Raw genomic sequence first — 24,317 nt, 5'->3', positions numbered from 1 at the left:
ACTGTTTAGCTTTTTTCTTTAGTAGTATCTTAGTGTTCATCCGGGCACCGCTAAGAAATATCGCGCGACAAACGGAAAACGCGGCGATTCCTGCTTCTTTGGCTAGGAAGTTGGTCCATGTTCTCTTGTTCCGTTACAAGCTTGTTCTACAGGTTTTTCCAATTCGGCGTATTACGGGCAAGACAGGTGCCCTAATAATTCGTCTTAAAACAGGTGCCCGTCTGTAATATTCCGAATAGGAATTATTCGTCGTTCTGGTTCGTTCAATGCCGGTATTTGCCCCTCTCCGTTCGTCGATCGTTCTCCAAATTTCATAGGAAATTCACTCCCTCCGTTCGATGCGGGCTTTGTCAAAGGTTTCGTCACGGGTCGTGATGAAGGTGTTCTTGATGCTGGTCTACACGTAGGCGTGGCGTGTTTCAGCGATAACAAGGGTTTGGTTGGGTCCAATATCGGTACTGCACTTATTGCAGTTCATAAAGATAGCTGCTTCCCCATTTTGATGGTGGACAAAACCAGGGATGGTTCGATCACTTTGACTCAATTTTGATTCATTTGACAGTACCGTCTCAGCCGAGCCAAGTATGACAATGTTATATATGGGACATTTGTAGAACTAATTCTAATCTACAATCTTTCGGAATAAAGTTTTGCTGTACATTTTGTAGTTATGGTGCTACAACGCTAGTAAACCATTAGTGACTAAATGAACGTTCATTTAGTCACTAATAAGTTACTAGCATTGTAGCACTGTAACTACAAAAGATACGGCAAAACTTTGTTCAGCAAAATTATAGGTAATAACCTGTTCTACAAATGTCCCATACGCAACTTTGTCATATTTGGCCCCGTTAAGACGGTGTCAAATGAATCAAAATTGAGTCAAAGTGATCGAACCATCCCTGGACAAAACATAAAATTTTATAAACGCCTCCCCATTTTCGCTCATCTCTCCTATTGGTCATGAAGTCCCACGACGCGCTGTTAAAGTCAATCTTCGCGTTCGCGTTTCAACAACACACATGTAAATCTATGCTGGTATTCCAGATTGTATGGAAAATTGTAGCATCCGAAGTGCGCAATCGCTCATAAAGGTGCTATTTTATATGAAATCGTTTCGGTATCTTCGGCGCACTATTTCTTTACATTCCAAGCAATTCGTACGCCGAAGAGACCGACGCGATTTAAGCTAAAATAGCACTTTTAAGAGCGATTGCTCACTTATTGATTGGACAATTTTCCTAAAAATTAGCCATATCTCCTCTCTTACCGAACATTATTTCCATCTTGCTTTTCAAGTTGGTTTGGTTTGGTTCACATGTCGCAAGTGACGTCGTCATTTTTTTGGACAATATTTTTCAAATATTATAGCACATGGCGTTATGCTTTCGAGGCAAACATCATTGAAGAAACGTCAAAGTAAACCACGAATGCACGAACACAACAACACATTACGACACTCGCAGGAACACGTATGTGTGCCTGCAAGCCAATCCATGCAAATAAAGCCGCTAGCTAGCTGAACAACGAAGAACATTCATCGACGTCGTCATTTTGAAAGAAGTTGCATTTCCTCAACTCTCATCAAAACCAAAAGTAAATTTTCGCAGTGCATCGTACGGTGTTAGTGTTTTTTTTGAAGTTAGTGTTCATTACTATCGTTTTTGACTAGTAAGTGATTTAAAGGTAAAAGATAGATTTTTCTTGAAATGGAAAAAGTAATGAAAATTTAATGTCTATCTTTTTTGCTATATTTGGAAATAAGCAGCACAGATAAAACTAATCAATAAACTTTTAGTAGGTAACACTTAAGTCACTATGAGCCTCGTCTGGAGTTTAATCGCTTCGTTTCTGTACGCGGAAATAATCATCGTGCTGCTACTGGTTCTACCGGTGGCCAGTCCCCAGCGATGGCAGCGATTCTTCAAGTCCCGTTTCCTAGCAATGCTGAGTAGACAAGCACAAACCTATTTTTATCTGCTACTGTTTGTGCTGGTCCTGTTCCTGCTGGAAGCGGTTCGTGAGATGCGGAAGTACTCGCATATCGGTGAGTCATGCTTTAATCGAAATAGTTTTTTTTGTTTGCACCACGTCAACTTAATCATTTCATCACTTTGTTTTTGACCTTTATGCTGGTTGAAATCTCCGTACAGCTCCTAAACAGAGCATTTAGCAATGATGTAATCACATGAAGTGACAATATTTTGCTGTGTTATCTATTGAAAAATACCCGATAACAAATCGCCCAATGAAATTAGAATTAGCCAGTTCTAAGAACACCAATCTAATATCTGTTTTAGCGATACGATATTTCCTAATGGAGTGCAACAAAGGGGTGAAGTTGACTTAAGTGCGTTGTTGAGCTGCTATTGTAAAAATAGCTTTTAACAAAACTATTGAATCCAACGACAGCAGGGAAAATTACTTGTCTTGATGCATTCCCTACTAAAAGATAAAGCAAAACAATCTTTAGACAGTACTTTGCTTAATCTATCAAAATATTTGTTTTACCAATATACAAATATTACGAATCCATGCGTTAACAGACTTCATTTTATTTTTTCAGATCCGGCCGCCGAACAGCATCTGAATGTCAATATGCAGCACAGCATGCGTCTGTTCCGTGCTCAACGAAATTTCTATATTTCTGGCTTTGCCATCTTTCTTACGCTGGTCATTCGTCGTTTGATTTCGCTCATCACGGCTCAGGCTCTACTCCTAGCTCAGTCGGAAGCGTCCATGAAACAAGCTCAGAGTGCCACTGCCGCCGCCCGCAGTCTGCTGAGCCAACAGAAAAAGGAAGAGGAAACAGGAGACAAACCGAAACCTTCTGCCCCATCGGGTGATGATATTAACGTAAGTTGGGAAAAATTACTATTTCTATCATATAATTCTTAATGTTTCTTGAATAATAATAACCCACAGGTTGATGAGTTGAAGAAACGAATTGCTGAACTTGAAAGTGAGGTAACACGGGAGCGTAAGGACAAGGAAGCAATGAAATCCCAATCGGAGAGCCTCAATCGCGAGTACGATCGGCTAACTGAAGAGTACAGCAAACTGCAGAAACGAATCGCTATCACTAGTGAAGATAAAAGTGACTAAATTGAATGTGAACATTTAACTTTTTTTACAATGTTATTTTTCATACAATTTCAGTACATAGTTGATAATGCCTTTGGGTTGTTTTTGCCATCTTTCTTACGTTCAAACCAGACACAAAATTTCTGTTTGTATTTAATTTTTATTGCTTATAAATTTAAGTAATTTTCTATTTATCGTTATCCAAAAAATCCGTCTTTATTGAAATGCATGCGGATAATTCTGGGAAGCATTTTTGATTGATCTACTAATTAACTGGTTAATCCATCTCTAATCTAATGGACTGTGGGACATCAAAGAAAAAGTGTGGTATCTGATACTCAAATTAAAGAAAAAGTCGAATGTTTTGTAAAAGACCGACGTATGAATAGGTCAAGCTCTTATTCAATTACAATAAAAACTTACCTTTAAAGTAGTTTCACTTTTTCCTTTCAGCGAAGAAATATTTCATACAAGTAAGGTGTTTGACTGATTTCCGGGCTCTAAAAAGAATTTAGTAATTTGTACAGGGAGCCCGAAGCAACTCAACATCCGCAAGTTGTTTTCAAAGAAAAATGGTAAAAGAACATGCTACCTTACCACTTCTTTTCGCGCCCGCCCTTCGAACGACATCTTCCAATGCTATGTTTAACATTAGATTCGATAGTCCATCCATTGCTTTACCGCGTCTAACGTCATAAACGGGTCCGATATCTCAGCAGCTATTCTGATGCTTGACTTAGAACCATAGAGTGGCACATATCAGTCTGGTCAGCGTTGGAAATCATGTTTAATCATAATTCGCTCAAAGCTCATTTCGCTTTACTGACGCTGTCCCGAAGTTGCTTTGAACAGTTGTTTTGTGTGCAAGCTCAATTCTTAAAATTCTTCGAGGATTGTCATAGAGTGATATGATCCGTTTGTGGAGCTCGAAAATGGATTCTTGTAGAACGGACATGTAAAGATGGATGGAAGGTATACGGTGGAAATCTCTCCAACTAGTAGCTGCAGCTCGTGGTTCTTACGATCAGTTTGTACTCCAACAAAAATAGTCCGCAATAGCGTTCGTTAAAATATGGCAAATGCACATATGTCTTCCGTCAGCAAAATCACAGTCGCATGTCCGTAGAGAACTACCGCTGCGACTATCGCTTTGCACATGGTCAGCTTTGAGCGAAGTTCTATGCTCCTTAATCGATATGTCTTGCGGAGGGAAAAGTAGGTCCGATTTCCAGCTTGAATGCTACTTTTGATCTCCTCACTTGTATTGTTGTCGGCAGGGACTTTGAATATACGAACTAATAAGTTGATATATCAACCACTTTCAGTCCATCTCCGTCAATAGTCACTGTCCGTGGGAGGCGAATGATGTTTTCTCTGGAGCGTTTTCCTATCATATATCTTCGATTTTGACACATTGATTTCTAATACTAATATAATAATCGCGTTTTTTTCGATTCGGTATCACTGTGCCTCCTCGTGGTCGGTACCAGGGATACGATCAACCTTGGTAGAGATCGGGAATGAATAAAGAAAAAGGAAATTCGGACTGAAACAATCGGAATAGACCCGCGCGACGACTATGGATTGTAAACTCGGGACGTAGAACTGTCGATGTCTCTACTTCCAAGGGAGCAATCGAGTGCTCTCCGACATATTGAAGAGCCACAAGTTCGACGTCGTAGCGCTACGGAAGTTGTGCTGGAAGAGCTCAGCGGTACGTCCGTTCAAAGATGGACATTCCAGCTACCAGAGCTGCGGCAACACACACGAGCTGAGTACAGCTTTGGGTGGGGGCCAATCAATCCTCGAAAGTACAGATTGAGAAGCAAGGGCCAGTTCTTCAACATAAGCATCATCATCAACGTGCACAGCCCTCACCTCAAGAGTACCGATGACGACAAAGATGAACTCTACGCGCAGTTGGAGAGCGAATACAACCGCTGCCCAAAACATGATGTCGTCATCGAGGATTTCAATGCCAGGTCGGCCAGGAAGAGGAACACAAACCGGTGGTTGGAGGGTTCAGCGCACGCCAAATGGGCCTAAGTCTTATCAATTTTGCCGCCTGCAAGAACATGACCGTACGTAGTACCTTTTTCCAGCACAGAATCCTACACAAGTAAACCTGCAGCTCACCAAATCAGACAGAATTGCAGATCGACCAGTGTAGTGAACAACATTCGGTAGCTACGCCGGCCTCGGTTAAATTCCGCGCGGCTGAATCAGCCAGACGTCACCACAAACTACGCGCATTCAATTCACTCGAAGCTGCGCTGCCAAAAGAGCACAAACTGGACGAAGCCCTTCTCGAGGACCGTTGAACACCACCAAAACAGCCATCAGCAGTGTAGCGGAAGGCTCCATCAGGCACGTGGGACGGAATCAGTGGAACGATTGGTTTGATGATGAATGTAGGAGGGCGATGGACGAGCAAAAAGCTGCGCGGGCGGCCAAGAGCGCAGTGCTACATGTCAGAACGTCGAAAGACACAAAGAGAAGAAGTTGCAGCGAAACCAAATCTTCCGGGAGAAAAAGCGCTGCCTGGAAGAGCAGGAATATGCAGAGTTGGAACGGCTACATCGTTCTCAGGAAACGCGAAAGTTCTAAGGAACTGAACGGATCCCGTAAAGGCTTTGTGCCGCAAGCCGAAAAGTGTCGGGATGAATGACAGTATTCTGACGGACGATCGTGAGGTAACTGATAGGTAAAAGCAGCACTTCGATGAACACCTGAATGGCGTTCAGGCAGAGTACCATGCCGGCGGAGAAAGCGATTTTGATGGTACAACAAACGGGGTTGGTAAACGGCTGAGTAATGCGTACCATCGGTGCCTTGCGCATTGAGCATAAAATAGACCCCACAATGGTCCATACCCTCTTACCCAGCAACTCCTACCCCTACCTCCTCGTGGTACCAGCCGAAATATGAGCAACCTCGGTGGAGATCGCGTAACCAATTCCGGTGGAAACCAAGATCGTATGCTGATAGGAAAGGAGGGCTCCTTCGAGCTGCGTTGGCCCTCCGGCGATACTGTGGGGTTGGACGAATTTAACGCACGGTTGGCGCGAGAATACGACCGCTGCCCAAGAAGTGATGTCAAAATCATCATCGGGGACTGTAATGCTCAAGTTGGTCGAGTTTAAACCGGTTTAGCACATTTAATTGGACGGTTCGGCGCACAACCGCATACGAACGAAAACGTTCTAAGACTTGTCGACTTCGCCGCCTTCAAGAACATGGCCATACGTAGTATCTTCTTCTAGGATGACTTCTACCATCGGTACACCTGGAGATCAACCAACCAGACGGAATCACAAATCGACCACGTTCTGATAGATGGTCGGCACTTTTCAGACATTATCGACGTCAGAACCTATCCGGGTGCTAACATTAATTCGGATCACTACCTAGTGATGGTAAGGATACGTCAAAAACTACCGGTTGTGAACAACATTCGATGCCGGCGCCCGTAACGATATAATCTAGCGCGACTGAAGCAACCGGATGTGGATGTTGGTATGAAAACAGCCATTAACAGCGTAACGGAGAACGTCCTAGGTCGTGTGGCACTGAATCAACGAAACGAATGGTTTGACGAGGAATGTCAGCAGATATGAGAAGAACGCAACGCGGGTACAAATGCTACGTAGAGTTACCCGCCAGAATGGAGGAGAAGGAGTGCGAAGAACTCGAGCAGCTGTATCGCTTTCACGACTCTTGGAAGTTTCATCAGAGACTCAACGAATCTCGCAAAGGCTTTATGCCGTGGGCCGAAATGTGCAGAGATAAAGATGGAGGTATCTTGACTGACGACCGTGTGGTGATCGAAAGGTGGAAGCAGCACTACGATGAACACCTGAATAGCGTGCAGGCCAAAAACCATGATAGCAGAGAGAAAGTTACCACATTGCTGTAGCAAACAACGAAGATGTGCCATCCCAATCGATAATTGCCATGTGTGCCAATCGATAATTGAAGTTAAAAAAGCCATCCAGCGACTGAAGAACAATAAAGCAGCGGGAAAGGATGGCGTAAACTTATTAAAATGGGCCCGGAAAAGTTGGTCGGCTGTTTGCATCATCTGACTGTTAAGATTTGGGATACATAACGACTACCGGAGGAGTGAAATGACAGGGTTATTTGCCCTATCTACAAGAAAGGCGATCATCACTATCCTGAATGCCGCCTACAAAGTGCTGTTCCAAGTCATCTTCCATCGACTATCCTCAATAGCCAATAGATTTGTGGGAAGTTATCAGGCTGGCTTCATGAAGGGTCGGTCTACAACGGAATTCCGAGTCCCCACGCATCACTTATTTATCGATTTCAAAGACGTATATGATAGTGTAAACCGACAAGATCTATAGAAAATTGTGGACGAAAACGGCTTTCCGGGTAAGCTTACTAGACCGTCCAGTTAGCTTCGAGGTACAATGCTAGTCTAACAAGCCAGTCGTCGTATGTTCGAATCTCGGCTAGGCAGTGCTTTTTCTGAACTTTAACAGGCTGCGAAGTCTGTCGATAAAGATGGGCAGTGTGTAATGACGGTTTAAGCTAAAGGTTTTGCTTTTACTAGACTTATCATGGCTACGATGGATGGGCTCCAATGCTGTGTGAAAATCTCGGGGGGATGGTCGTATCCATCCGAATCTCGCAGGGAACTTCGACAAGGAGATAGTCTTTCCTGCCTGCTATTCAACATTGCGCTTGAAGGTGTTATAAAACGAGCGACGATCGAAATGCGGAGCATGATTCAATAAATCCAGTCAATTTATCTGCATTGTTGACGACGTGGATGCTGTCGGTAGAACATTTGAGGCGGTGGAAGATCAGTCTAAAACGCGAAGCAGAGAAGATTGGATTGAAGATAAAGATTGAAGGTTGACATCTAAAATGAAGTGTATGCTGGCGGGCGGGAGCAAGCGCGGCAGGGCCCGTTTGGGCAGTACCGTGGTAATTGACGGGGATGAGTTTGAGGTAGTCGACGAGTTCCTATACCTTGACTCACTGGCAACAGGGTCGTCAGCTGTCAGCTGTATTTTATTTTCTTGATCTAATCTTTTAAATAACATAAATAGTTTAAGGAGTACTTTAAAATTCAGGAACATTAGTAGAACCAGAAATCACAGCAACTGAAATAATTGATGGGTCCTAGCAGCTCTGCAAGGAACTACATTCCGTTTTCAGAACTTAACCTTCTGTTCTGTTTATGAAAAACTTCGCGCTGCGAAACGCTTGTTGCAAAATCTGGTTGGCTACCATTTTTCACACAATATCATTTTTCACGACTGAAATATACATATATTTAAGTCGTGATCATTTTCTTTTTGATCTGTTACTCAAGTATTCTGTATATTCACAATGCACCCATGCGCCACCATTGTCTCGCTTTCCTATGCAAATTGCAAGTTATGTTTTCTCAAAAAAGTTCCATACTGCCCATGGATGCATAGTTGACGTAACGACCAACACCATCATTGTTGAGAAAACGCCTTTTTACCGGGAAAAATGTTTAAGGCCATATAATCTAAACTGTATACTTTTTCAATAAAATAATCTGTTAATTTAGTAGAGATTATTAGTCAAAACAGGGCCGATGGGCTTTCGTGATTCATTTCTCGGTTATTGTATTAAAAAAATGCATACACCAGTTTATGCGAATAAACAGACTGTTTATTCTCATAACTTGGCGTAAAGCCCCTGAATATTCTCCCAAATTTCTCGAATATTTTCGAACAAACAAATGTTGTTTTAGCATTGGGTATGTATATTACATAGTTGAGAATGCGTAAGACCGAAAAAGTACATTTTGGTCATTTTGGCTTTTACGTCAGCTATGAATCCATGGGCAGCATAGACCAGCCACGTAGCCAGAAGGGGGGGCCCGGGGCCCAATTTTGATTTTAACTGTTTTATATGCATATTTTTTCGTTTAGAACTACAATACATTAAATGTATAGTAATGTATTATATTTATAAGCAGTAAGACATGTATATAATGTATTAGGAGCCAAGATAGGGCTCCTGGTCCCCACCTCTGGCTACGTGGCTGGCATAGACTACAACTACACGAGCAGCGTAGTGATTTATTTGTACTGAAAATACCCTAAAACCTATACGTAATATTTCGCTCAGGCGATCAACGAGAGAATGTGTGTATTGAGGATAAAGGGCCGTTTCTTCAATTATAGCATCATTAACGTACACTGCCCGCGCGAAGGTAGACCCGACGATGAGAAAGAAGCGTTCTACGCGAGACTGGAGGCAACGTACGACAGCTGCTCGTCACGGGACATCAAGATCGTCATATGAACGCCCAAGGGGATATGAACGCCCAGGTCGGTAGGGAAGAAATGTATAGACCGGTGGTAGAGCCCCATAGCCTGCACACCGACTCAAACGATAACTGCCAACGATGTATAAACTTCGCAGCTTCCCGAGGCCTGGTGATCCGAAGCACCTTTTTTCCGCGCAAGGATATCCACAAAGCCACCTGGAGATCACCTGACCAACGTACAATGAACCAAATTGACCACGTTCTCATAGAGGGCCGGTTTTTCTCTAACATCACGAACGTACGCTCCCGTCGGGGTGCGGATATTGATTCTGACCATTACCTAGTAGCAGTACATATGTGCTCAAAGCTGTCCACCGTATACCGGACACGTCAAAGCCGCCCTCATCGGCTGAATATCAGACAGCTAGATAACCCACAAGCTGCCGAGAACTACGCGCGAGTACTGAATTGGTTTGATGGTGAATGCCAGCAAGCGGTGGAGGAGAAAAAATGCTTTAAAAAATTATCTAAGTATTGCCACTAGAGAGAACCTGGTCAAATACCGACGAGCTAAGAATCAGTTGACCACGATCCTGAGGAGAAAAAAGCGCCAAAAGGAGGACAGAGATCGTGAAGAATTAGAGCAACTATTCCGAGCTAATGACACGCGCAAGTTTTATGAGAAGGTGAACCAAACTCGGAAAGGCTTCACACCGATACCTGACATGTGTAGGGACGAGGAAGGGAATCTAATTACAAACGAGCGCGAGGTGGTCGACAGGTGGAAGCAGTTCTTCGATGAAAACCTCAATGGCGAAGTCGCAGAAGGAGGCGGAACGGGAATTAACCTAGGAGCGCCCATGGAAGATAGTAATGTCCTAGCATCTGATCTCCAAGAAGTCAAACGAGAAAACGAGAAACGAGGCTGCAGATGACCAATAAAGCCGCTGGGAAGGACCGCCTACCGGCAGAGCTTTATAAACATGGCGGAGAAACGCTAGCAAAGGCACTACACTGGGTTATTTCGAGGATTTGGGAGGGGGAAAAGCTACCGGAGGAATGAATGGAAGGAGTGGTTTGTCCCATCTACAAAAAGAGTGATCGACTGGACTGCTGCAACTATCGCGGCATTACGCTAGTAAACGCCGCCTACAAGGTACTCTCCCAGATCCTGTTACGCCGGTTGTCACCGATAGTACAAGGTTTCGTAGGGAATTATCGAGTTTCATGAGGGCTCGCGCAACTACGGACCAAATTTTTACTATCCGACAGATCTTGCAGAAATGTCGGGAGTATAACATGCCCACGCATCACATCTTTGTTGATTTCAAAGCAGCATACGTTACAGTCGATCGAGACAAGCTATGGCAGATAATGCACAAACACGGTTTTCCGGACAAACTGACGCGACTAATCAGAGCTACATTGGATCGAGTGATGTGTTTCGTACGCATCTCTGGGTGACTCTCGAGTCCCTTCGAGACGCGGCGTGGGTTGAGACAAAGTGACGGTCTATCCTGCATGCTGTTCAACATCGCTCTTGAAGGGGTGATCCGGCGAGTGGGCATCGAAACGAGCAGCACGATTTTTACCAAGAGTAGCCAACTTCTAGGCTTTGCAGATGACTTCGATATCATAGCCAGGAATTTTGCGACGGGGGAGGCAATCTACGCCAGACTGAAAGCGGAGTCTAGGAGAATTGGGCTAAAAATAAATGCGTCGAAGACCAAATACATGAAAGGAAGAGGCTCCAAGGAAACAAACGCGCGCCTCCCACGGACGGTAACCGTTGACGGCGACGAACTAGAAGTGGTAGAGGAGTTCGTGTATTTGGGATCGCTGGTGACCGCGGACAACAACACTAGTAAGGAGATCTAGCGGAGCATCCAAGAGGAAAATCGGGCCTACTTTGCCCTTCGTAAAACGCTACGATCAGGAAGCATACGCCGCCGCACGAAGCTAACAATGTACAAAACCATTATTAGACCGGTAGTTCTTTATGGACTTGGAGCCGTGACGCTGCTTACGGAGGACATACGCGCCCTTGCCGTGTTTGAGCGGAAAGTGCTACGGACGATATTTGGCGGAATACAAACTAAAAGCGGAGGGCGGCGGAGGCACTGCTTGGGGAGACTCCCATCGTACATCTAGCGAAAGTTAGCAGGCTGCGGTGGCCCGGATACGTCGTAAGGATGCCGGACGACAGTGCGACGAAAATAGTCCTCTTCAACAACCCCACCGGCACCAGGAACAGGGGGGCTCAACGTGCACGATGGCTCGACCAGGTCGAAAGCAATTTGCGACTTCTGAGACGACTAGGAAATTGGCGACGAGTGGCCCAAGACCGAGTTGAATGGAGACGAGTGCTTGAAACAGCACGAGCCACCCCGGCTCTATGCTGCTGAAGAAGAAGAAGAAATATTTCGCTTAAATCGAAGAGAATGCTAAAAATGTTTAAAGGAGACAAGAATTTTCGGAATAACTTATGCATTTTTTATTTTAAATTCGAATAATAACTATATTTTATTCCTACTCAAAATTGTTCCGATGAAAAAGAATTAAGTTGAACATTCCGAACCCTGCCAGTGCCACCAAAACTGATGTTTTCAGTTGATCTAAAAATAAATGAGACATTATATTATTTGTTATCAATAATGTGGGTTATATATTAAATTTTTATTTCTAGGTTTTTCAAATAAATCATTATTGTTCCTAGTTGAAACTTAAACATGCGATGATGTGCCTCCAATCAGGACTACAACCATATACTATACTGAATGCTAATGAACAATTCCTGAGCTCATACCGAAAGGCAAATTAATTGAAGTATAGATTTTCTACAGCAATAATTAAAAGCTCACTTTCAAACGTATCAATGCAAGTCAATCCCATCATTCGGTGCAGCAAAATTACTAAGGCCTAATTAGGTCAATCGTGCTAACTTAACCACCTTACCGGAGCAATCGCTAATCTCAAATCGTCCCTGATGGTCCATCCTGAGGCGGCTCCATCTCGTCAGCTGCGTGGGATCTGGCAAAAACAAGGCGAGACGAGAGCGAGCGCACGATACGAAACGGTACAGCGGTTAGTCAATTATTGATCGGCCAAATTTTGCAACCGAAAAGGGCAAATTACCGTAATAGATTGTTTCGCGCTTTCGCACGTAGCTCGAGCCGGCAACCGATAGGACACAGCCAATCGAGGTGGGTGAGATGAGCAGGTGCTTGTCGATCAGGCCATAAACGGTTTTGTTGAACATGTGGTACCGGTCGGCAACGACGACGGTACGTGAGCTAACCAGCACTAGGTCGCCGCTAACACTGCCGAGAGGTATAATTTGAATTTGAGAGCCGGTTTAGAGGATTACCACAAACTGTGACAATTATAATTTCTAATTTACTGTTTATTCGAAAGCAATGTACTTTCAATACTAAAGCAATGTGCAATAGCCACCAAATTATTTAAAAAAAAGAAAATACTTATTAAATAACAGAGTTAAATCAACTTTTAACTTGCGCTACAATAAAATATTTGATTTCAAATAGACAGTATATCAGTAAATCACATCGTTAAACCGCTTTACTGCTTTACATTTTACAACCGCAGATAAAAAAACGGAAAGATTAAAACCACCCACTTCCGTTACTTACACTAGGACCAGGTTCGGTTCAGGATAAATCATAAACACGCTGCATTTGATAAGTAGCATGTTTTCCTTTTCGGCGTCGTTTTCGTAGTGAAGCAGCAGCATTTTCTCGGGAACTGGCGCAGTCAGTAAGTAAACACATCAACCGATTCCCGGAAAGCCATAAAACAGCAGAAGCAACAAAAAAGCAAGTGAAAATATTGGAACAAATATAATCTCACCTATCAATCTTGTACTGAAAACAACCAAATCTGGCTTCGGTGGTGGTTATCATCGGATGGGCAGGTAAAATTTAAGCGTCTATAAACTATGGCATAGTAACTTACCAACAATTTGAAATCGAGCCGCCTTACGGTCGAACGATTCATAAGTTTGCACCGAGCACATGTACTCTCCGCTGTGGTTCAGCTTTGGATTCTGTATTACCAGGGCCCGGTACTTGTAGTTGGCCGAATCCGACATAGAGTAGTTGGTACGAAGTTCACTTTTGAACTGATTCTGTCGAGAGAGAAAAAAATAAGACCGAGGTGCCGCCGCCCAGTCAATAACCAATCATGTGCATGGTGTGAGGACCAGAAAAATCCGAAATTTTTAATTTTGTCCTAGAAAGCAAAACTTTTACATAAAATATTAAATCTTTCAAATCAAATATTAAGAAAGGTATTTGTGTTTGACATAAAATTTTTAAAACAAATAAATAATAATTCAATGGAGGCGCATGGTGTATGTTTCTACTGAAATAATATACAGGTATTCTGTTAAAACTTGGCTATCTGTTTACACAAACTTCGTCTTCGATAAAAAGTTTCCCTGCATAAAGAAATTATAATGAAGGACATACCATGCCAACCGGGTTTCTTGCCGGTATCCATTGGTAAATCAGCTTCCGGTTGAAATACCACTTAAGAACGAATCCGCACTCATTAGCCTTAATCTCGTACTGGCAATCCATTATGAGAGGTTTTACCGCCAAGGAAGAATTACTATCGCCCTGCCCTGTAGTAAAGTTTTCTGCTTCAACTGCTACGGCGGCGGCGGCAGTTGGCAAGGGATGAATGGTTCCGTTCGATTTGTTTCGTACTGGTCGCTGCTGCTGCTGCATCCAGTGGTATTCTCCGGCAGAGAAGGCAGTGAGAAAATCATCCTGCTCAAGGATGTACGTTCTTGGCACTTCAAGATTTGTTATGTGAACGGAAGTGTAAACTGCAATAATAAACAGACAACAAGTGAAGGAAAGTGTCATTGTGGCTTCTAATTCATAAAACAAATAAAAGTATGGTTTGATATTCTAACAAAAAGATACAAAAAGATTTTGTAAGATATAAACACAATAAATATAAAAAATATGAGCTTAATTTTCAAATCAGAAAAAATGTAGTTATCCTTACATGTTTCGAAGAACAGTTTTTGAAATTTTTGGTTCATAAAAAACTAACTTTCGTCAAGAAACCATTACTGCATCAAGCACTTTATTAGGCACACAAAATAAGATTTCCCTCCCATCGTAAAAATCCTAATGCACTATTTGAAGGCAGCTTAAACCGTACCTAAATGGGAAAGCATCTTAACGCAGGATAACTGCTTGTGCTATACAAGCCGAGACGACACAGTCAAATAGCGGAAAATCCATTCATTCTACTTCGAACAACCAGAAAGCGATGAGAAATTTCATTTAGCCTTCATCTTTCTGCAAATGGTTTAACCTCAATATCCTCGTGGCAGTCACGAGAGAAAGCTCTAATGAGGTTTAATATTTTATTGCATTATTTAGCCAGATTGATCCCGCCCTAAGCACTTCGCTGGAGCTTGCTTGCTATCTCGGCTGATTGCACACACTGTTAGTGTTATGAAAGGTTGGATTGCTGAATTTCAGGACTAAATACATGTCATATACATTTTGATTAAAATTCATACAAACAAGATACAAACACCAAATCAAACCAAATTGATGGTTAAACGATTTTAAGTCTTCTGTCGTTAATTTAATCTAATAAATTTATAAGTAAGCAGCGTTCATTATTCATATCACTGATTTCAAATATATTTAAATATGTACCTAAATACATTTTAATCTTGCTCCTGTTTTTTCACTTGACGAGAGATGAGATTTTTTTCTTTGACAGCAATTCAGATTGGAAGAAAAGAAAACACACAAAATTTCAGCAGTAAATAGTGTTTCTTTGATGTAGAAAGTGATGAAGCCAAAGCAGCACGAGACGGTCGCATTTCCAGAGAAATTATCATCATCACTGTCCAGATTCAGCTCATTCCATTAAATTTCGGTCGTAAGTTTGACAATAAAAAAGGAACAAAGGTAGGCTTTTAATCGAAGAACAGATGGTTAACCTACTTTTGCCGTGAGACATTCCCCTGCATCATGAAAAATTGACTATGAAAATTAATTTGCTGCAAGTCAGTGCTTTCAGCATTTCGATGTTTAAAATAATCAAATCAACCATTTACCATGATTTTTGACATCATGTTATCTCAGTTTAAAATATTTGCGATATTTAGAGCATGACTCTAAAAATTGACATTTATTAAGCTTCTCAAATTTTTTTCAAATATTTTTTTTTTTTGGATTTCATAGTGTGAAATTTTTGATACTGATGGTTCTTTACTTAGATTAAATACTCTCCGGGTTAGTATACATTTAATCGGAGCAATATGTAGCATCATTTTATCGTCTATGTCGTCTCACCTCATCGGTCATTCTTGATGAAGTTTATCCACTTGCACTTAACCACGATTGAAAAAATTGTTTTCCTAGCATTCATGAAAGAAACCATAAATAGAACGATGAAAGAGATATCATGTAAATGTGTACATTTATCGTGTGATGTCTTATACATATTCTGGATCTGTCCGACAACGTGCGGGAATCGCAAAAAGCTGTTCATCCGAAATGGAAACCGAAATTGAGCTCCGAAACGGACGATATCTTTAAATTTCATCAGGCATGTAACAGGAGTGGTGGAGTGTTTATGTGGCATAAAAAGCTCCTAAATTGTACAGATTTATTAGAGAGAACCAATTACACAAAGCTCTAAGAGGCTTACACTTTAAAAAATGGTTTCAATCTGACTGCTTGAGATTTTTTACGGAACCTAAATCACGCCGGAAGCTGGTTTTCCCCCGTTTCTTTAGCTCTAACGGGAAAAGGACATTAAATGGAATCACTATGCGAATTGCAATGTAAATCATGAGAAATATAATGGTCTAGGTAATCAATCTATCAGGTCGCTTAACCTCAATAATCTCAAAAATATTTTTTTTTGTGGTCGTATGTTGTATCAACAACATTCTTCCTAACAAGCATAATCAAATAGATAATTTCCACGATAAAGGATGTACCTAATCGTATCAAAATTTATAGCACTCATGTCCAACAGCTACGGCAGCTGATAAGAATGCCGCCATCGGGTTCTAAAACAGCGACCGTTCTTTGTTTCCCAGTGTCGAAAAATCCACCACAAAATCATGTCGTTTATAAATAACCCTAAGGGTGCAGCAGCTGCTCTGCTACATATATGATGTGTATTCGACCCCGACGAGAACATGTCGCAGTCCAAAAGGATAACAAATGCGATTATTCTGGTACAATGCATGCCACGAGGACGACGCGATGATTGAATTTTCGATACCATAAAAATAAACTCGTCGTTTTTGTCCTTTCGATTGGGCAAGCTTTTGATTTTTACTGATACTTCTCAGTTCAATTATAATATTTATACATTAGTTTATCATGACTAAAACATTGAAGTACAAGAGTACAACTAACTAAAACATTTAATTGGCCTTTTTTGGCCATAATAAATCCGTTGGGAGCCCGCATGCAGAAGATTTACACTTCGTAGAGCACGTATGGTAATATTAATGTTGGAGTTTTCAATATATATTGGGCTTATAAGCCCACCAGAACTTTTTAAGGAATAGCAGCCCTACTGGTTTTGCTGTTTCTATTGAGTGTTTGATTATGATGGGAATGTAAAGAATAGTTCGCCTTCTCATGGTGCATCCAGGAAAACGTCAAAAGAACTACAAAAATTACCTGTAGCCCAGGTTCGGCGAGACTCAAACAGCGAATAGATTCCGTATTAGGAACTCGTCTCCATTTTACTCGGTCCTGAATACTTACTCGATGTCAATTTTTCGAGTGTCTCGCAAGTTAGCTCCAAACTGGCCGAGCCATTAAGCACGTTGTGCCACTCTATACTATGGGTTAAGGTTGGCTTCATGGACAAAATGTTTTTCGCAACACTGTCGTCCGGCATCTTCGCGATGTGACCAGCCCACCGTAAGCTTCCGATTTTGACTAAGTAAACAGTAGGAATGGCTGGCAAAGGGTGAGCATGTGCATTCCATAACCTCTGTTCATCAACCCCTATTCCTACCTCCACGAGGTGCCGGCTGGGGTACGCAAATTCGGTTGTCGTATGCTAACAGGAAAGGGGGCACAGTAGCTCCCGCCCACATTAAGATGGCAGCCCCATCAGTGGGATAAGGACCTTAAGTTAACAGCCTACTGGAACACAAAAAAGTTACCGAAAATGAAAGAAGAAATCTCTCTGGATTATTGGCAACGACCTTTAGCATGAAAACACGGACACGAATCGGAACATGGAATATACTAACCCTTGCCCAGCAGGGCAAGCTGGCTCAACTTGCAAGGGAAGCTAGCCGCCTGAAGCTTGAAATCCAGGGGCTGAGCGAGATCTGGCGAACACAGGACATCATCCGGGCAAGTCTTGCTCTACTCTGGCATACGAGGTGAAAGTGCTACTCAAGAAAGAGGAGTTGGATTCCTACTGGGGCACATGCGGCCCTGACGAAGTGGGAACTGATAAATGAGCGAATAATCGTTGCCAGCTTCAGAACACGGGTTAAGAACCTTACAGTAATCCAGTGCTATGCGCCAACAGATGCTGCCGACCTGCAGGAGAAAGAGAGTTTTTACAGCCAGCTGATCAGCGTGGTTGAGAAAATCCCGAAGGGAGACATCCAAATTCACATGGGCGACTTCAACGCGAAGATTGGCTCAAACAACGCGGACCTTGAACGCGTCATGGGACGCCATGGCCTAGGAGAGATGAGCGAAAACGGGGAGCTGTTTACAGAATTCTGTGGTAATAACAGCATGGACTTTGGTGGATCGCTCTTCCCCCATAGTACATAAAGTCACGTGGGTTTCCCGCGACAGCTGAACAGAAAACCAAATCGACCACATCTGCATCAGCCGGAAATGGCGAAGGAGCCTTCTTGCTGTACGCAACAAACGCAGCGCTGATATTGCATCCGACCATCATCTTGTTATCGCTGAGATACGTCTGCACGTCGCACGTGTCCAACGACGGGAGGAGAAAGTTGGGTGCCGCTACGACGTCCGCCGATTGGAGAATCCTGAGGTGAAAGGGCCTTTGTCTAACAACTTGAATCTCGAACCTCGGAGCTGCTACCTGGTGGAACCGTCGAAGAGCAATGGACCGGCATCAAAAACGCCTTCATCACGACCAGTAATGAAACCCTCGGTGTCATCGGAATCCATTGACGCTGTACGCACCTCGGAATAATATATCACCAACCGAGCACTGTTTCTTCACCTTATTACTAGCGCTCATTGAACAAGCGTAGCGTGAAGGATGTCAAAGTGACAGAAAACGTCAGAAGGAAAAATAAGAGATGATTTGCAGATTAGAAGGTCGAAAATTGAAGTGAAAGTAGAAATTGATACAGTTTATTATCGTTTGCCTATCATTGGCCGTGTTTTGCTATAGTTCATAACTAGAGTTCACACAAAGGTGCAGTAATCAATTATTTACTTGCTAAATTGCTTATAACTACTGGATTTACTTACATCTAGATCTTAAACGGTAACTTAAAATTATTAGTACGGTCGGTGTTCAATAGTACGGCTAAATTACTAACGGTGAGATACAATTTATATTAACAAAGTTATTCTTACAAATGATAAAATAAATAGATAGTGACAGAGGCGGAAAACGGAAAAGGATAAGCTAAGGACAGAGACAGTAAAGGAGATTAAAGCACTAAAACGTAAGAACATTATGCTGTAAAACCTAACCCTAATTAAAACTTATATTTACACACGCAGGAATTAAAAACGGTTCTTGAACTTCGAACGAATAAAGGCCGTTATACATTCGGAATAGCTAAAATCAACTGTTTTCTTGTTGCAACGCGGTACGCAGGTAACAAAATTTTTAATTCGTTTTACACGATGTCGAGTCCGGCTGAAACTGCAACAACTAGCAGTCAAGGTAAGAGTTCTGATGTTCGATCTACAAGCACACCTGATAGAGCGCTCGGCTCTAAAGCAGAAGCTTTGAATAAAGAACCCATTCTCAACCCCCCCTCGAATATGAATAAAATGGCCTCCTCAGTCAAGAGTGCGTGCTCTAAGAGCTCCCGTAGAAATAGCCAATCTTCCCGCGGAAACTCTCTGAAACTAGTCGATCAAAACTGTCAGTCGTGTTCTTCCGCGAACAATAGTCGTATGGTACAGTGTGTTGACTGCGATGAGTGGCATCACTTTAGTTGCGTCGGTGTCGATAGTACAATCGAAGCGAAACCGTGGCGTTGTGCGAAGTGCGACCGGAAAGTGAAGAAACGTAGCTCCGGTAAACAGCCAAAAGCGCTCAAAGGTACAGTTAGCACAAAAGCTACTAATGTTTTGAGACGAGGTACTTCCGTAGAAAAAGCGTATCTAGAGAAAGAAACTTGCGAGGTGGCTAAGGCAACGGATGCCGTATCGGTTGCCTCAGCTACGTCGAGACGGTCATGTAGGGAGCGTTTGGCACTGCAACTGCGGCGAATTGAAGCTGAGCAGACACTGCTAGAGGAGAAGAAAAAGTTAGTAGAAAAGCAGTTTAGTGTTCTTGAAGAGCTGGCGGATCTCGATGAGGAAGAAGCAGAAGCTGAATTGGATGAAGAGAAAAGCGTTTCCAAGGTTAAAGAATGGAAAAAAGATAACGAAGATGGTACTGAAAGTGAATATTTAAGCGATGAGTTCGTCGAAGAGGAAGAGCAGCTGGATAGCAGTGACTATTCGGAAGAAGAAAGAGAAGCACCAGTGAAGAATTTGTCTACCCTCCAGCCAAGTAACCGGTCATCGCCAAGGGTAGGCCACCAGAGCCAGCGGAGGATGCTTACAACTAGCAACCAGTTGTACTGTAGCCTGAGTCGTAACCAGATTGCCGCACGCCAGGTGGTCGCGAAAGATTTGCCAGTGTTTTCGGGAAATCCTGAGGACTGGCCCATGTTCTTTTCTACCTACGAAAGTACGACGCGCATGTGTGGCTACACGGAAGACGAAAACATGATTCGACTGAGAAATTGTCTGAAGGGAGATGCCTTCGCTACAGTTAGGAGTTTTCTGTTGCACCCGTCTACGGTCGACAAAGCGGTAAATGCACTCAAACTCAGGTTTGGCCAGCCACGAATCGTGCTACAGTGTATAAAGGACAAAGTGTTAGCTATGCTGGTCCTGAAACCCGATTCGCTTAACAAAACCAAACGATTCGATTTCATCGGCTTGCGGAAGGTAAACTTGGTGGCCTTCAGTGAATGGCTCTATGTCATTGCCGAAGATGCTTGCTTAGTGTCGGAGCCACGCAAAACATCACAAGGCTGCCTTAGCACGCACGCTGAACAGTCAAGCTGGAGTAGCCAAGATTCATCCGAACCGAGTAGCAGTACGCAAAATATGGCTTATGAGCCAAAGCAGATTCCACAGAGAATTTGCATAGGCTGTAAAGGTACTTGTGCCACATTGACAAAATGCACACGGTTTCTAGATCTATCTTACGACGGAAGGTGGGCGACAGTTCGCGAGGCTAGAGTGTGTCGCAAGTGTTTGAAGCAGCACAAAGGAGGTTGCCCTTCAAAGGACTGTGGTGTAAGCGGATGCACATTTGGTCACCACCCGCTGTTGCATAAAGAGCTGAATGTGGAACCGCAGATCGTTAACACTAATCTACCGCGTGAGCCGCAGTCGTGCAACACTCATCAAGCGGAATCCAGTGCCGTGTTGTTCCGTTATATCCCGGTTATATTATACGGCAACGGAATTGCAATACACTGTTACGCTTTCTTAGATGATGGGTCTTCGTTAACCCTAATGGACCAGGACCTTGCCGAAGAGCTCAATCTCACAGGAGAGCGTCATCCACTATGCCTTAGATGGACCGGAGGGACACATCGTTCTGAACAGGAATCATGCAAAGTGGCGCTGGACATATCTGGGTTAAAAGGAAAACGCTTTCACTTCGAAGACGTCCGAACCGTAAGTGACCTGCAACTTCCACGTCAATCGCTCGATATTAAACAGCTTCAGTCCGAGCACCCCTACTTGAAAGGTCTCCCGGTGCAATCATATCTAAATGTGCGCCCCCGTTTGCTAATCGGAGTTCAACATGCCTTCGCTACGCTGGTTAGACAAAGTCGAGAGGGGATGGTTGGCCAACCAATTGCGATCAACACACATCTTGGGTGGACGATTTATGGTGGAGCTTCAAACGGTCAGTCAGTGGGCATGCTACACGTATACCACGTTAGCCATCGTGTCCACAGCGACGGCGATCGGATTGATGATCACCTAGGTCGCGCTGTGAAAGAGTACTCGATCGAAAGTCTGGGTGTAATGCTTTCTGATAAGGTAAGTCGCTCCCGCGACGACGAACGCACCATGCAGCTTCTACGTAATCTTACGCCGATCCAAATGGAGAAAACCCACAACTCGAAACGTCTTGTTTGTGCGACAGCAAACAGCTTCCGTTTCATTAGAAACATTCAACCAAAACGCTTTACGTGGATTGACGGTGGACTCACAAGTGCGGCAGTACACAGTGACGAAAAATTTCCCATTCGTGCCCCACAGCTGGATACTTTTAGGTTGCAAGATGCTCGACCGCGCGCTCTAGAAATGACCGACTTGCCTCGGTGCCGACTAACCGCGTTTGTTCGACCGTTTGATCACACGGGAATAAATTATTTCGGTCTTGTGGAAGTGGCTATAGAGGGACGGGTTGAGAAGAGATTAGAGGTTCTATTTACATGCCTACGTGCCTGTGTCGTACACATCGAAGTGACTGGCTTCCTTATCACGAACTCCTGCGTAATGGTTATAAAGAATTCTATTGTGCGCCGGGGAACACCTGCAAGTCTCTATAACGGCAGGGAAACCGATTTCATTACCTCTGGTCGTGAACTGAAACAGACACTGCAAGTAGCTGACCAAAACAGAATAACTAAAAAGCTCGGGCCTTCAAGCAGCTCAATCTATTTCAATGCACCGATAGCTCCCCATATGGAGGGGAGTTGGAAACGACTTGTCCAATCCGTTCAACAAACTCTGTCTGAAATCAAGCTATCCTCCCGTCCCACCGATGAGGAACTACAAATCGTGTTAATCGAAGTAGAAGGTATCCTGAATGCACGATTAGTTACACATGGGCGAGTCGAAGACGAAGCAGCCCCAGCACTCACCGAAAATCATTGGTTGTTGGGTAGCTCAGATGGTTCAACACCAAGGTCTCTACTACGATCGGCGAACTACGTGTATGAAAGATCGACTGTGAAGGCGGTGGTACTCGACGTCAAAGGTAAGGTAGAGTTAACTGACTCGCAGGCGGAGTCAGCAAACTGGAGGGGAATGTCATCGGAATCCATTGACGCTGTACGCACCTCGGAATAATATATCACCAACCGAGCACTGTTTCTTCACCTTATTACTAGCGCTCATTGAACAAGCGTAGCGTGAAGGATGTCAAAGTGACAGAAAACGTCAGAAGGAAAAATAAGAGATGAATTGCAGATTAGAAGGTCGAAAATTGAAGTGAAAGTAGAAATTGATACAGTTTATTATCGTTTGCCTATCATTGGCCGTGTTTTGCTATAGTTCATAACTAGAGTTCACACAAAGGTGCAGTAATCAATTATTTACTTGCTAAATTGCTTATAATTATTGGATTTACTTACATCTAGATCTTAAACGGTAACTTAAAATTATTAGTACGGTCGGTGTTCAATAGTACGGCTAAATTACTAACGGTGAGATACAATTTATATTAACAAAGTTATTCTTACAAATGATAAAATAAATAGATAGTGACAGAGGCGGAAAACGGAAAAGGATAAGTTAAGGACAGAGACAGTAAAGGAGATTAAAGCACTAAAACGTAAGAACATTATGCTGTAAAACCTAACCCTAATTAAAACTTATATTTACACACGCAGGAATTAAAAACGGTTCTTGAACTTCGAACGAATAAAGGCCGTTATACATTCGGAATAGCTAAAATCAACTGTTTTCTTGTTGCAACGCGGTACGCAGGTAACACTCGGCGAAGCGCGCAGCGGGCTGAGGGAGTGGATTTCTGATGAAACTTGGAGGAAGATCGACGAGCGGAGAGAGGCAAAAGCCGGCATTGAGCGAGCGCGGACCAGATCGGCTAAGACAGCTGCCCGTCAACGATACGCCGAATTGAAATCAACCGATTTGATGATTGAAAATTCAGTTTCAAATGGAACTGTTGGGGCCCCGAACTTTGAACCAAAATTTCTCTTTCAATTGAATTGAACTTTTTCTACGACTCTTACTTACTTACTTATTCAGCCGAGAGCCGGGGTGGCTCTTGCCGTATCAAGAATTCCTCTCCATTGTACTCGGTTCTGGGCTACTCGTTGCCAATTGTTTGCGCGTCTCGACACACGCAAGTCACCATCAACCTGGTCAAGCCATCTAGCACGTTAGGTCCCTCTATTTCTGGTGCCGGGGGGGTTTTGAAGATAACGGGTTTCCAGAGGTGGGAACATTTCCGCTAATCCGCTAACAGCTAATTAGCTCAGCTAACATTTTGGTTAGCGGTCGCTAATTTTCCGCTAAATTTATGTACCGCTAAATAAACCGCTAACTTTTTTAGCAGCAGGAATTGTTGAGGAATATGAAAATTTTCTTTTAATTCTGCTATTGAACTATTATCTATCAATATTATCGCACAGATTTGAGTCGAATCTCTAAACTTCGTAAAGTTTTGTACGCCTGTAAAACAGTTTTTCACAAAATTTTCTATGGCTGCGAAATTCCAAAGCAAACTTTGAAAAACTCTATCTTATGGAAAATTTCCAAAATGTTTTTTATTGTTTCTTGTTCTTGTACTTGTGTCATTCATTTACAAATGTGGCCATTGACTCATTGGCAAATTTCATCATTGACAATCCGGATAAAATATTATTTGGAAAAATCTTTTAAAAAATGTTCCACAGTGATAGAAAACTGCAAACAATAATCGA

The 24,317-nt window shown here is 42.9% G+C and overlaps 2 protein-coding genes across 6 annotated transcripts; one reads left to right on the top strand and one right to left on the bottom strand.

Moving 5' to 3' along the window:
* Nucleotides 1-1,561: 1,561 nt before the first annotated feature.
* LOC128738161 (B-cell receptor-associated protein 31) lies at nt 1,562-3,509 on the top strand. 5 transcript variants are annotated; one of them, XM_053833075.1, is made up of 5 exons: nt 1,562-1,671; nt 1,799-2,047; nt 2,567-2,856; nt 2,926-3,097; nt 3,160-3,509. In XM_053833075.1, exons 2-5 carry the CDS (start codon nt 1,819-1,821, stop codon nt 3,168-3,170), a joined length of 702 nt encoding a protein of 233 aa, XP_053689050.1. In that variant the 5' UTR covers nt 1,562-1,671; nt 1,799-1,818; the 3' UTR covers nt 3,171-3,509. The 5 variants fall into 5 exon arrangements, with proteins under 5 accessions (XP_053689050.1, XP_053689051.1, XP_053689049.1 ...); XM_053833076.1 differs by having other exon boundaries at nt 1,568-1,686; nt 1,802-2,047; XM_053833074.1 differs by having other exon boundaries at nt 1,568-1,686.
* An 8,775-nt stretch (nt 3,510-12,284) lies between these two features.
* LOC128735461 (uncharacterized) lies at nt 12,285-17,281 on the bottom strand. The gene is made up of 6 exons (XM_053829944.1): nt 17,146-17,281; nt 13,849-14,210; nt 13,334-13,505; nt 13,012-13,123; nt 12,497-12,681; nt 12,285-12,391 (listed from the first exon to the last, which is right to left on the bottom strand). Exons 1-6 carry the CDS (start codon nt 17,279-17,281, stop codon nt 12,285-12,287), a joined length of 1,074 nt encoding a protein of 357 aa, XP_053685919.1.
* Between the last annotated feature and the right edge of the window lie 7,036 nt (nt 17,282-24,317).

The sequence above is a fragment of the Sabethes cyaneus genome, chromosome 2, assembly GCF_943734655.1.
Source record: "Sabethes cyaneus chromosome 2, idSabCyanKW18_F2, whole genome shotgun sequence".
Taxonomy (NCBI): domain Eukaryota; kingdom Metazoa; phylum Arthropoda; class Insecta; order Diptera; family Culicidae; genus Sabethes; species Sabethes cyaneus.
The sequence above is the reverse complement of the archived record's forward strand: the minus strand, read 5'-3'. Positions and strand labels throughout refer to the sequence as shown.